General features: G+C 41.7%; 1 protein-coding gene across 1 annotated transcript; it reads left to right on the top strand.

Annotated features, from left to right (window-relative positions):
• The first annotated feature begins 10955 nt into the window (after positions 1-10955).
• LOC147641836 (triose phosphate/phosphate translocator, chloroplastic-like) lies at positions 10956-14656 on the top strand. Its single transcript, XM_086800136.1, has 13 exons — positions 10956-11177; positions 11476-11831; positions 12073-12147; positions 12435-12500; positions 12605-12683; positions 12781-12901; positions 13018-13113; positions 13255-13367; positions 13444-13521; positions 13693-13809; positions 13954-14053; positions 14176-14276; positions 14368-14656. Exons 2-13 carry the CDS (start codon positions 11506-11508, stop codon positions 14407-14409), a joined length of 1314 nt encoding a protein of 437 aa, XP_086656262.1. The 5' UTR covers positions 10956-11177; positions 11476-11505; the 3' UTR covers positions 14410-14656.
• The last annotated feature ends 210 nt before the right edge of the window (positions 14657-14866 follow it).

Below are 14866 nucleotides of genomic sequence, written 5' to 3'. Positions count from 1 at the left end.
GGAAGAAAAGAGTCTTTGAATTCGGGGAGAAAAAGACAGGCAACAAGAAGGGGAGGATTTACAGGGAGGGGGCCAGCGGGGCAATAGAGGCAATGGGCAGCCCGATAGCTTAAGGAGGACTTGGACGACATTGGCAAGTCTATCCTATCATAGAAACTGGAGCAACATGCAAGAGGCTGCCACCCCCATGAGCTTGGAGCTAGAACAAGCACAATTAGATCTCTCTGCAACCAGCTTTGTAAATTTTCTAGATTCCATCGACAAAAGACTGGGTGCAGGGAGCTCTTAACTACCTCCAACATTGTATGACGGATGGTTTGAAGGAGATGACTAAGCTACAAGCAGTCATCAAGGAAAAGGATGCCTCCATGCAGATGGTGAGGAGCCAGTAGGAACCCTTACTACACACAGGAGGAGGATGGAAGCGGGCCGACTGGACGAGATGCAAAGACAAATTCAAGAACTCCAGAAGGCCAACGGAGAAATGAAGAGGAAATGGAAAAGATGAAGGAGATGATGGCCAAGAAGGAACAGATAACTGTGCAACTGTAAAATGACTTGGACAGGGCCAGGGAAAGTCAAGCAAGAATGAAGGGCCAAGTCACCCTGAGATCAAAGAGGATAACCTTAAGGTCGTTATAGCCAGGGCCTTGACAAAGACAATAGAGTTGGTCAAGGTAGAAGCCAGGTTGGCAGTCCTGGACACAGAAGAGTTCCTAGAAATCTATGAGCTAGATGCTGAAAAAATGGAGCAATGGGAAGGTCACACAATAGAGGACCTGAAGAACGAGGTGTGGGGAGAGTATCTGGACAAATTAATAGTTGTAATGCAAGACATCGACACCTTCCTGCAAATAGATGGTTCCATACCATGCACATGGTGGAAATCTAGATGGAGGATCCGAAAATCCGAATCCATCCCAGATAGCAAGCCCAGAGCCAACAAAAGCCTTGGAAGTAGCTGCACCCAGCCAAGTGGGCAAGGAGGGATCCAAGAAGAAATGGGCCAAAAGAGTATGGGCGTCTAGAAGGAGGCTACTCTAAAATGCATGCAAAATTTAATCCAGACGGCTTAGTAGGCAGGTGCCATGAGGCCTTCCAACTGGGACAAAATTAAAAATTTCATGAACCAGTTGTGGAAGTGCCTAAGGAAGAAAGAGAGGGCCAGAGCAGCGCTCAAACAGGAGCAGTTGGATAGGGAAGAAGCCCCTCCCCGAATCCAGAGCAGTGCGTGGAAGTAGTTGGCTCTTATGACTCGCACGGATCCGGGTGAGGAGGCAACAACTCATTCAAAGAGCAACACTGCTAATGCCCCTTGCCAATGGAGTCACCTAGAAGAAAGGGGAAGGGAGTGTTGAAGACAAAACCTACAGGCATACCATCCTATGGGTGGAAATGGAGTTGGGGCGGGAGGAGAAGTCCAAAGGAGTCAAAGAAAAGCAGACAATCTTTGAAGACGATGCCATTTCAGAGCAAACAGAGCCCCATGCCTTTGCAGTAGGCATGGCTGTGGACACAATGGAAAGGGCAAGGAAAAGGTATCCGGAGGCATGACCCATAGATGTACAATTCCGTTGGGCTGATGAAAGGATGGGTTAGGGCATGCCTGGGTGAGCAGCAGAAAAAGGGCTTATGAGCCAAGATATGCCCAGGACCAGCCTATCAAATTCATCTCAGGGGGAATTTCAAAAGACGAGGAACCGAACGAAGGTGGATGGAGTAGGCCATGAAGCATCTAGACTGGAGGATCCAGACTCAAAGGCAATTTGGATTCACAAGTTTTCAGAATAACATCAACTATGGACTTTGTTGTGCTGACGCAATGTCCACCATGATCACCAAGTGTTGGCAGCCAATCAGCCCCCATTTGGCTGCCACTCTAGGACTGACCGTTGTGGAACAAACCAAGCCTTCTTGTTTTGTGACAAACTGGTAATAGTTTCTTAAAGAACGGGTAGTACCTGTGTAGTTGTAAATGGGAAAAGGGGGGTTAGTTGGAAGGGAGTATAGGGAAGACTTGGTCTACCCAACTGAGATGGTACCAAGAGTGTGTTTTTCTTGGATAGTTCAAGAATTGTGCGGGTCTACTTGTGCCCGAAGGAGAGGAAGAATATTGAATAGGATATTGAGTAAATGATGAGCAGAGCTCTTGCTAATAAGGAATTGTACTGTATGATTCAAAATATTACTCAAGAATGACACATGGGATGGTCTTTATCTTATTTTTGTTCCATTATGCATATCTTTGTCTATCTGCATTCACTCTTGTGTTAAGTGTAATCCTATTTGGATGTGGACTCCTATTTGGATTCAGGACACAGACCCCGATACTAACCTAGTTGTAATTGTGATCAAATCCCTGAGCTTAGGTAGACAGACAGACATGTAGCTCAACGACCTAGCGTTGACTTATTGCATTGGGCATAGTTGCATTAGTCGCTTCTCTTCTGGAGCCGACTAGGTGGTCGTGAACCACGTAAGTGCTGGGTCTTGACCAAACACCAACATAGAGAAACCAAAAGTTGAGACATAGGTGGTAAAAAAGGCTGATTCCACACCACTAGGTTTGGATTGTTTCCATAATGTACAAACCCTTACTTCCAACAAAGAAATAGGTCTTTGTATCATCTTCATCGCAATTCACACCTAGGTCTTTTTTGCTGGTATTCAGACTAGAGCAAAAAAAAATTGAGACATTGGGAAAAAAGGGTTAATTCCATGCCACTAGGTTTGGATCGCCCACTTCCTCTTACTCACCCCGCTTCCTCTTAATCTTATCGAGAATCGCAAAAAGGAAACCTCACCATCGTATAAACCTAAAGAAACCTCTTCCACCTCATCATCCACATTGATCAACCAACTCCTAATTCTTTTCCCTCCAAATTGTCAAAACCTCCTTGTCAAAATAACCAACCACCCCAATGGGCTAAAAATTGGAAAACCCCAATCTGCCTTTAAATCGGTTCCTAAAATTTCACTATTCGAGCCACGTCAACCAGTCTAGCAAAGAAAATCTTGAAGAGACAATCTCTATAGAAGAGGTCTACCTTACGAGTTACCCCAAAATGGATACCTACATGATTACTTGAAGCTCAGGGCTACTATAAGGGTAACTGTTGGATTTGAATCCCTAAGCAAAAACAAGTACCCCTAGCCTCACCACTAGCCAACTTGTAAGTCTCGTCAATGGTCACACAAGCTGTAAACTTTCAAAATCAAACAAGGGGAAGAAAATTATAGATGACCCTTCACCCCAGCAAATTTGGATCCCTAAAAGATACACAAGGTCAACAAAAGTATCTCAAAAAGGGGAATGCCTGTGGAAACTTCTAAGTTTCTAGGTAAAAGATTATGGTACTATGACATGAAAAAACAATATCTTTCATTTTCAACTTTGTATATAGTTCTGTGGCTTTGCTATGGTAATAAGGTGGAAGCTTGTCTAAGAAGATTGCGGCGATCAATCTAATCCTTCACCTGTTTGGCATAGTTGGGGTTCATCCTATACCTGCTCTATTCTTTTAAGTTGATCTTGTTTTGGTAGAAGCTAGGATCAATCCCCTTCATGTCGGAGTAGTTCCATGCCAACACATATTTGTAGGATTTTAATAGTTCCAAGAGTCTTCCTCTGAATTCTTGATTCAATTTAGCAGTGACTTTGAATGTTTTGGGCTCTTGCTCGTCTCCCAGGTTCACTTCTTCGAGCTCATCTTCCTAGACTCTGATGTTTCGCTTCCTCGGTTGGCTGCTTGAGAGCCATAATGGGCTTCATCCTACTTGAGAGCTATCATGGGGCTCATCCTGCTTGAGAGTCATCATGGGCTTCATCCTGCTTGAGAGCTATCATGGGCTTTTCCTGCTCGGCCTATATTTTTGCCACACTATCCTGAGTTCCTTCCTAATCTTCTTTTGTATTCTCTTCATTTAGTATCACTTCAGGATGGGCAACCAGGACTTTTGGATTGTATCTCTATACAATCCTCTCAATATCCACCTCAAATAGTGACAACAGATCTGGATTTTCTTTCAGGATCTGCTATTCTTCGTTGTCTTCCACCCCTTCCAAGTAATTTAGGCCTTCTGCATGCAACGGTCAGCTGGCCAGATTCAGCTTATCTTTTCCTGTGTGACCAAGATGTGGACCTTCTTTTTCCCCCTCCAGATTGTGATCCTATCCATATCCTAGTTGTGCTTGATCCTTCCACTTCTGTGAGCCACGGTCTTCCCAATAGCATGGGATATGCACCCGCTATTTGAATCATTTTGAAGACTATGAACACGACACTAAAGTGGATCTCGCCACTTCAATTTTTTATCCCCTGATTATTCTAATTGGTCGAACTCTTCTCTAATCAGCCATGCGGATCTCGAATAGAGCCAGCTGCATGTCCGTGATTCCTAGCTTTTTGGCCAGGCTATCTGATATTATGTTCACTCGTGATCCTCCATCTAGGATGACCCTCACCACCACTGTCTCCCCTCTGATTTTTATGGTCACCTCCAAAATGGATGTGTCACAGTCTTGGACTGTTTCCACATTCATACATTCTGCTGCCTGTAGGATTCTTCCTTTCTTACACAGGCATATGCACCAATCTCTCATTTGGTATTATGGCCTGAAGCAGCTTTTGCATGTAGTTCGGAACTAGATTCGACATTTGGTCGAGTGTGATGTTCAATTTCATCTTGCTGAGATCCTCCCACAGGTCATATTCCTTCATGGCGTTGTTGCTTTTCTCCTTGTCAGTGTATACTATATCCTTTGTAAATTCTTCCTCCTTTGCTTCCCTTCCTTTTTCTTGACATTCCCTTGTTAGCTTTTCTATCCCGACTTCTTCTAGATTCCTTTCCACTTCCTTTCTCAAGACACTTCCACTGCTCTGGCTACACCTTAGCATCCTTTCTCCGATTGCTCTATCATTGCACACCGGCTTCTTTCCTGCTGCAATTTCTTCCCTCTTCTTGACCAGGCTTGTCCTGTCCAGACCCTCATCACAATGCTCTCCCAGGAGCGGGATTTCCTGCATTGTCCGCACCATCCCTTGTGCACTATGCACCAACTTGGTGATTTTCTCACGAACTCTTTGTTGTCCTGCCCACTGTTCTGGCTTCTGCTTCTGTTCCGGCTCGAGATTCCTGCATGACGATGTCTTGAGAAGCCCTTGCAATCTTGTCACAAAACCACATCACCTCTTGTGGCTTTTCTTGTTCTTTTCCTGCCCCCTGGTCCACTTTTACCATGTTTACAGCTGCATCAGCTCCTGCTGGGTTCGCCTCCCTCTACGACCTTGTCTCTTGCAGTTCTTGCTGATGGTGCTAGAATATGGGGCAGTTATTTTTTATATTCCCCACACTATTGCAATAGAAGTAGGCTCCCCTTTGCCCAAATCTTCCACCTCCTCTTTCATATGGTCTATTGTTTTAAGGGCTCGTGGCAACTTGGTTGACAGTTGGGACTTGTTTGCTGCTGCATTTCCATCACTCTCGGATTCATGTTCCAAGTGTTATAAAAACACGTCTCTGCGGTGTGGTTGTGCCTTCCGCAGATAGGCATAACTGTTGCATGCTTTTCAATTGGCACTCCTCCTTTGTATGACCTTGATTTTTACACCTTGTGCACCAGACGTCCGGTCTGAGTCCGGATCCTGTGTGTCCTCCGGCAATCATGGCTAGATCAGCCCTCAATTCTTCTTAAACATCTACTGCGTGCTTCCTACCTTTATTTTTCCAAGGCTTTCACTCTTCAACATCTAACTCCTGATTGGACTCTAATTTTGAGGTGCCTTCTTCTTCGGAAGTTTCTTCCTCCTTCTTCTTCATTTTATCCTTCTTTTTCTTCTTGGGTTCTTTGCTTGTTTGATTCAAGATCCCCTCAGCTCTAGTTGCTCCCACCACCACTTGTTCAAAGGTGAGGGTATCCAAATCATACAAGGACACCGCTATCTGGAGATTTTCCCTCAGTCCTCTCACAAACCACTGACTCAGTGTGGCTGGAGCAAGTATGTTGGGGTGACCTAGACGCATTAGCAATGCTCGGAATTCAGCAACATAGTCCTCCGTTGGCCTCTTCTTCTGAGTTAACCTTTGCAACTTTTCCAGTACTTATGTTATGGCCTTGTCTTTACTGAATCTTTTTCAAGAAAGCTTTCTTCAATTCTTCAAATGTCTGGAACTGCTCCAGACCATATTGTGCATACTAGTTGGTGGCCTTGCCACACCCAAAGTTGTCACAAATATACTCTGCCTTTTGCGGCCAACGGAGCTCGGGTAGCCAAGAATGTGGTTTAGAAGGTGAAAATGTGGGCATCTGGATCCTCCTTGCTCTTGCCCTTGAATTTCGGGTACTTGAGAGACATTCTTCCCATAGCTCCAGGATCTTCTTTTCCTTGAGCTTCCTGCCTCCTGTTTTGAAGCTCCTAGTGGTCTCCTTCTTGATTCCTCAATGGTTCTTGAATCTGCCGTTCTTGCTGGCATAGAATCCCTTCCGGAAATCTTCTTAGATTATGCAGTTGTCCTTCATTTTCTGTAGCTTAGGCCTGTCTGCGAATGGTACCGCATTGCTCTATTTGAGCTCCCTTTATTCCCCTTGCATTCTCCATTGTACTCCTTTGACTTTCTCGAGAACATTCCTGACACCAGTGTGTGTGCACTTCCTTTCTCGATCTATTTCAACTGGCTTTACTCTATTGACTCGCTATGCAGGACTAACCTTAGAACTAGCATCTATCTTCTTGCTCCCCTACCTCGCATACCAGTCCCCAACAGGATCACCAAAAGTATCAGTGTTCGATCAAGACTCGGCACTTACGTGGTTCCAAACCACCTAGTCCGCTAATGCAAATGTGCCCAATGCAATAAGTCAACTCTAGGTCATTGAGCTACCTGTCTGCCTAAGCTCGAGGAGTTGATCACGAGCAAGAGTCCGCATCCAGACAAGACTACACTTAACACAAGAGTGAATGTAGAATAGACAAAGATATGCAGAATGGCCTTCTCTTTTATTAATTTAGATAGGCAATGATGTAATGTATCAAAGTGTTGCAGTTTGATTAATGTTGTGTGTTGTAGTTAACTAATGTAAGTACTTACCTAGGGTGTTTTAATAGTAATCAAATGAAATTACCAGGTATGATTTTAATAAATAGCAATGACAATGTAATATATATCTGAAATGAATGTACTTACAACAAATATACTATCATTATCTTGTGTTACAACAAATATACTATCATTATCTTGTGTTATAACTACTGGTGGTGGGTAACTATGGATTTGTGCATTTATCATATTACTTTACAATCTATAAGATTAAAAAAAAATACTAGTAAAAATATATGTTTTGAATCACACATATAATGACATGTTATGTATGTCTTTTATATCTTCTTAACAAACTCTTCTCAACGTGGTGTAGCATTAGATACTTTTGCGAAGGTGAGAGAATTTGTTGGAGATCCTATCAAGATAGGATATGCAATTCAAAATAAGGAGAGTCCAGAGGAGCTAGCACGTCTTCAAGAAATGTTACAAAGTGTTTGTATAGCAAATAGAACATTCAATATTAAAGATATCAATACAAGCACATGATGATATGACTATATTATTAGTGAGGTTGCCCATAGGAGGTTCCATTTATGGCTTCCCTGATGACGTATTCCCATCATGGAATCTCTGTACATATGAGTGATTAAGAGGAATTATTCAATAATAAAACCTTACATGTTACTGTGTTAGCTAAGACACAAATTCTCATGTTTTCATGTCAATGCCACATAGATGGAGACGAGCCTTTATCACTCAAGATTTGCGAGACCATCCTTGATGACAATGGCCTATTTATTGTCATTGGTACAATGTATCAAGTGACAACCATGATAGGTAAGGCTGAGCAATATGGCTTTGTATTGGACATGCCATTGAATGTGTATTATACAATGGAGATTGGAAAAGAATTTGGACAAGAGGCGAGTAACACTAACCAAAGAGGTACTTATGATTCTCATAAAAGGTTATCATTGAATGTGTATTATACAATGGAGATTGGAAAAGAATTTGGACAAGAGGCGAGTAACACTAACCAAAGAGGTACTTATGATTCTCATAAAAGGTTATCATTGAATAACACTTTCTATTACAATAAATCTTTTAATGCTCTTGTGAAAACACATACCCTTATCATTGCTACCTTCTTGAGCATAGTTGGAACAAACCATGCACAACCATTTTCACTTGATTATGTCATTGATCCTTGCTCCACTATGCACTAGGGAAGATGCGCCCAAATGGGTCTACATGGCGATGTAACTAATAAACATATGAGTACTCCAAATTATGGGTGTTGCACATTATGTGAAATTTAGAGAAATGATTTATTTACAGGTGGATGTCAACATGGAAAGGAGTTTTGGGATAGTCTCTTAAAGCACCATACAAAAAAAGGGCAAAGTGATTGTGGAGATTTACATAGGATGTGGAGATTGCACTATGGTAGCTCACAAATTAAGCATGAATATATTTTGTATTGATCTAGAAGAGGAGGTTGTGAAGGCTTTCTTGACAAACATACCATTGTAGTTCAATGAACATATGTGTTTACAAATATTCAAGTGGTTGGGTTTGACAATTGTTTGTGATTATGTCATGATCTTATTTTACATATGAAGAGAGAGAGAGAGAGAGAGAGAGAGAGAGAGAGAGAGAGAGAGAGAGAGAGAGAGAGAGAGATGTGTTAGGGTTTTAAAGTAAAATGATAATGAGAGTTTCTTTTATGTTTGTGCTCAACATGTCAAATAAACAAATAAAGTAATGACATTGTGTGTATTGTGTAGATGAATAAAGTAGTGTTAAGTTTGTACTACTGGACTTAAAGGATCTATAGGGGATACTTGAGTTCTAGGATAAATGACATTATGATGCTGTGTGTACTGTGTAAATAAATTAATGATAAGATTATAAGCTAAAATGATTCAAAGGACAAGAGAGAGATAATATGAAGAGAAAGAGAGATGCAAGAGGTGACAACATGGAGAATAAGAGAGGACAAAGATAGAGAGAGCGAGAGGGATTGCAATTAAAAAAAAAGGAAAGAGGGATGCACTCATTTCTAACCTATAAAAAACTTAATGTTAACCTAATCAATTCCACACCATTCTACAATCTTGACAGGCATCCAAGAAATAGCCAAGCATATACTCTTTGGCACATGCGGAAAATCGAGCAATAGCACAAACAATAGCAAGGTTACTCCAAGTGCACATATTCTTGATATTTGAGTCCATTGTTGGCATCTCCAAGATTTGACAAGGATGATCTTTAACAATAACAATGAAAAGTGAAGATGATTATGGAATAACATGGCTACTTCTTTATAAAGCTTGCATACAGGCTTGGAGATGGGAGTTTGACATTGATTTGGTCATTTGGAAGACACCATTTAGCATTAAGGCCTCTAATTTTGTTCTTTTACCCTAATAGGATCTATTCACAAGGGGTCTACTAGGTAAGTACAAATGGAACTCTCTTGATCATTTTCATTGTTTTTTTAATTGTGTAGATTGGGTACTGATATTACAAGCCATCATGTCATTGGGAGATTCTTTTAATATATATATATATGTAAAGCGCGGCTATATTAAAGGATAAAGAGAAAATTTACAAAAAATGTTTTTTCAAGAAGCATAACTTATATTAAAAATGTCAGAGTTTCATATAATCAAGGCATCTTTGAGGAAATCGACTTGCTTTTTAAGGACTCAGAACTACAAAATTACATTGTGCGTCATCGGGAAATTCAAACCCAACACCTCCTCTTTGCGAGGTATGGGTGCTACTAATGGACTATAGCCTAAGAAGCTTGATCATTTTCGTTGTTATGTTGATGCTATGTTGTCGAGTAAATCTGTATAAAATGAATTCTTGATGGATTTGTTTCCTCCAAATGGTTCCTTCCTTTACGAGTACTAACAAGCATCATCATTTGAAAATTTGTATAAATCAAAGAGCACTTGTAGTTGTGCATTCAAAACCTCTAGTATGAATCTCAAAAGCTTACTTCATTCATGTCCTAGGAAAGTTTGGATGGTGAATCTATTGTTCATGTTTCACACTTAGCTCACCACATTTGAGATTAAATAAAATTTAGAAGCATGCTTCTGCTTATGGACAATTTTGAAGTTGATTACTTTATTAATATTGCCATATTGCAATATTTGCCATCGACTTGTCCTTAATCATCATAGTCTTCAAGACACTTACCTTTTTCAATGCTTTTTGGTTTGGATTATAGGTTTTGAGCATGACTATGGTTTACCCTTTCTCAAGATATTTACCCTTTTAAGAGCATGATGACTATGGTTTACCCTTTGTCAAGATGTCAACAGTGACCTCTTGCAAACCAATGATTCATTGAAAAAGATGTCTAGAGGATGGCTAGAAGGGACCGTTTCGATGTTTATGATAGTAGAGCGAAGGCTTGTGAATCATACGCCCATTGTCTCGATTGCACTTATTAATTAATAATTACTTCATCCATTGGTAATATGAATGTAGGCACTTCAGTACACACATGCTTATGCTCTTCAGTTTTAGGAGGGATCTTAAATCATGGGATGAGGTGAATGGATTATAGTGTGGCGATAAAGAGCTATAAAGAGAGTAGATGGAAAAAGCACTCCGAGAGCCACATAGATTAAGTCTCCATCCTTAGAGTTTACACAATACTAGGGAAATGCCAAGAATCAAGCTTGTGTGGCACCAAGGAGGTGGAGAGAGGGGACAGATAATATCTTGGGGTGTCTTTGGTGGCACTCCTAGGCTACCTTATCTAAAGACCGGGGAATATCTCCATGGACTTGGGAATTTACTCGAGTTGGGTAGGTAACCATGGTAGGGCTACTTCAAAATACTATGGAAATCGAGGTTTAACCATGGTGAGTGGTATGGGAAGGATTTTTTGTACACTTGGCTGGCTGAGATGGACCGAAAAGGCCATCTGCTATCGATAAGGGCTCCATGCTTCACTCATTCTCTGTCTGTGTCTCTTCTCTCGCGTAGCTTTGGCTAAGGCTCCTCATGGCTTTGGCTATGTGAGGCTGCAGAGTACTGTCTCTTCATCTTTCTAATCAATTGAAGCTCCCCTCGCAGCTTCCTCCTCTTCTTCTTCTTCCTCTGGCTCAAGGGTAAGCTCTCTGCTCCCACAGCTGCTTTCTCAAATTTGAATGCCCACCTTTTCCCGCCCTTTATCCCATCGTGGGCGATCTCATTTATGGGATTATTGTTCTCCATGATGCATGTTTAATTGTGGGTGCCTATTTGGAAACTAAATTTGTTTTAAGAAACCGGCTGTGCTTGATTAGGAACCCCAATTTTGTTTAAGAAACCTGATTACACTGCACACGAAATCATGTACGCTAATTGCCCGATTTTTTACTTACCAGTTGTGTTGATTTCAAGTCGTTTCTCTCCTTTCTGCTGCAGGCACAACTGTGTTCTCTGTGCTCCCTAGAGATGGCTTCTTCTTCGTGCACAGATCAGATGGCAACCCAAGTTAACCGAGCCATGGGCAATGGCCAACTGGCCTCTCTTTTTCTAGTGAAGAAACCCATCAAGAGCTCATTGGGGTCTGGCTCATACAGGGTTATGCACCTGCCCAAATTGGACTACAAGCCAGCCCCAACATTTAGTAATGGCTCGTCAGCTCCAAGGTCATCTTTCTACGGAAAGGCCCTCATTGCCAGCAGCCCATCCACCCCTGCACCGAAGCCAAGATCAGCCCTCTCTCCTGTGTGCATGGCAGCCTCAGCTGATGCAGGGGGTGGTGATGCATCTGCCAGGTATGTGCAGTTCTTGACATATGTTGGAGCTCTCACTGTTCGATGCTAAGTACCTCTTTTTCAGTAGAAGCTTAGTGATGGTGTTTTATATGTCCCTGCAATGCTCCACGACCATGAAGATTCTACACTTGATTGCTGTATCACTGTATTAACTGGCCCCCTGTCGGCTTGCAACTTTCTCCATGTGCTCGTCTCTTGTAAAAAGACTTACACTCGTTGACAATGGTTGTGGTTTGTGCAGTACCCTTCCAAGCTCCTCTGAAGGATTCCTTGCCAAGTATCCTGCACTGGTGACTGGTTTTTTCTTCTTCATGTGGTAAGGAACATACATACTTTATAAAACTGTTCAGAGTGATTGTTCTTTTGTGTGTGTGTGTGTGTGTGTGTGAGAGAGAGAGAGAGAGAGAGAGAGAGAGAGAGAGAGAGAAGAAATCAACTTGCTTTGGAATACTCGCTGAATGGATGTATGTTGTTTCTGACAAGTACTAGTGTAGGCTGCTGATGTGGTGACACAGTAGCCTCTGTCAACAAGAACCACTTTTCATGTTGATGGCTATTGTGATCATAGCTTTTCTATAACCTTTGTCAATGCATGCTTCCCAGGTACTTCTTGAATGTCATCTTCAATATCCTGAACAAGAAGATTTACAACTACTTTCCATATCCTTAGTAAGTAGTGTAACTTGGATTGAGGCAACTTGAATTGAGCCTGTACAGGGGTGGACGTGGCAGGTTCCTTACATTCACGATATTTGTGAATTTGCATCTTGCAGCTTCGTGTCTGTCATTCACTTGCTAGTTGGAGTCATATATTGTTGTATCTCCTGGATAGTGGGACTCCCTAAACGCGCTGTAAGTTCTATGATACTCATTTGTTTTCTTGCTTTAGTCGTTCTTTGGTGGCTTTCTTTTGACCTATCAATGCTTTTTTTCTCATCTTTTGAAACAGCCTATTGACAAAGAGCTTACTAATCTCCTCATTCCGGTCGCATTTTGCCATGCATTGGGACATGTGATGACTAATGTTTCATTTGCAGCTGTTGCTGTGTCCTTCACACATACCATAAAAGGCATGCGGGATTAACCCTCATTGAATGATGAAATCTCTAGCTTTTCGTAGTTTGATGTATTATCTTAGCTCTTGCAGTATCAGGTCTGATTGAATAATCTGCTGCCTTGTTTCCAGCATTGGAGCCCTTCTTCAATGCTGCTGCTTCTCAGTTTGTTCTTGGACAGCAGATCCCTTTTACGCTCTGGCTCTCTCTTGCACCAGTTGTGTTTGGTATGGGCTTTCTTAACCCATGTGCTTTACTTACGGTCGTGCTCCGTGAAGAAATTTTAAGTTTTGAGCTCATCATCACTCACAAGCTGGTATGTAATCTCACACCACCCACTCCCTAATAGTAGGGACTACTTGCCACAGGTGTTTCCATGGCATCCTTGACTGAGCTTTCCTTCAATTGGTTGGGATTCCTGAGTGCAATGACATCCAATATTGCATTCACCTATCGCAGTATCTACTCAAAGAAAGCCATGGTATGTACTTGTGTCCTCACAAGACACTGCTGCTTGAGAGATCCCCTTTATGAACTCTTGGCCTTCTTTTTTGCAGACAGGAATGGACAGCACAAATGTTTACGCCTACATCTCAATCATTGCACTACTTTTCTGTATCCCACCGGCCATTGTGGTAAGGCTTTATGCCTCGAAGGGGTTTTAGTTTGTCTAATGCTATTCGGTATGTACTTCAAACTCATGCAACAACCGTGGCAGCACCCCATTGGCTGGTTGACTTGAATTACTCTGTGAGTGCATCATTGGGCTTCATGATCTGAACTAATCATTTGTTGTGATTTTGCAGTTAGAGGGTCCAACACTTATTACAACTGGATTTGCTGATGCCATTGCCAAGGTTGGATTGACAAGGTTCCTCTCTGACCTGTTTTGGGTTGGGATGTTCTACCATCTATACAATCAGGTATTGCTTACTTTCAGCATGTCCAATCATACATGTATTCAGCATGCATCCATGCAGCTAGGTGGCGAACCCATCAGTGCCTAGAAATATTTCATCATTTTATGTCTTTTTGTGATTGATTTATTGTTTGGGTTGATGTTGCAGCTAGCTACTAACACACTTGAAAGGGTAGCTCCTCTTACTCATGCTGTGGGGAATGTCTTGAAACGAGTCTTTGTCATCGGATTTTCGATTGTTGTCTTCGGTATGAGCTCGTCTTCCTTGATCCAATATGAAAAAGGGTGTCTTGAAATCATGTTTGTCTATAAAGCATCTATGATTACAAATGAATGCATGGTGATGGTCTTTTTGACTGGCTCTCTCCAGGCAACAAAATTTCGACCCAGACTGCAATAGGCACAACCATTGCCATAGTGGGTGTAGCAATATATTCATTCATTAAGGCTCAATTGGAAGAGGCCAAGAGGGTAAATGTCACCCACCTTTCTTTTGGTTAGTCACTTTTATATATGGTTTCTTGGCGATGGAGTACTTAATTGAATTGTGATGGTTTTGCAGAATCCTCCCCCTCAACTACCAGAAGGAGCTAAGACTGCTTAAATGCTTTCTGGGGTTGCTTTGAGACTGTCTCTGTTGTGTATATCATGCATTTGATTTTGAAGTGAAGTGATAAGAGCCACCTTGCTTGTTTTGCTTTCATTCTATCTAGCATGCCAAGTCTTTTCATGGTTTATTGATCCAACCAGCCACATCTTGCCAGTGTACATGAAATTTGTATTGTTGCCACATGTACTCACTCCTTCACTGTGGTGAAAATCTGTTATCTAACACGGCAATGATTTAAAACTCCCAATGTGCAATTTGAGGCGCTTGATCTTGTTTCCAACCCTTCACTTTGAACATCTTTATGCGGTGGGAGTATTTGCCTTTCAAGCCTCTCATTGTATTAAGGAGATAAACGTTGATTGGATAATTCCTTAACAAGTGGGATTTCAAAGATGGCAACAAAGCATATAGATACCTCACTTACTCTAAATGTTAATATTTATGAACATGA

Source organism: Cibotium barometz, chromosome 1, assembly GCF_041138505.1.
Source record: "Cibotium barometz isolate CiBa-2024 chromosome 1, ASM4113850v1, whole genome shotgun sequence".
NCBI classification, from domain to species: Eukaryota; Viridiplantae; Streptophyta; class Polypodiopsida; order Cyatheales; family Cibotiaceae; genus Cibotium; species Cibotium barometz.
The sequence above is the reverse complement of the archived record's forward strand: the minus strand, read 5'-3'. Positions and strand labels throughout refer to the sequence as shown.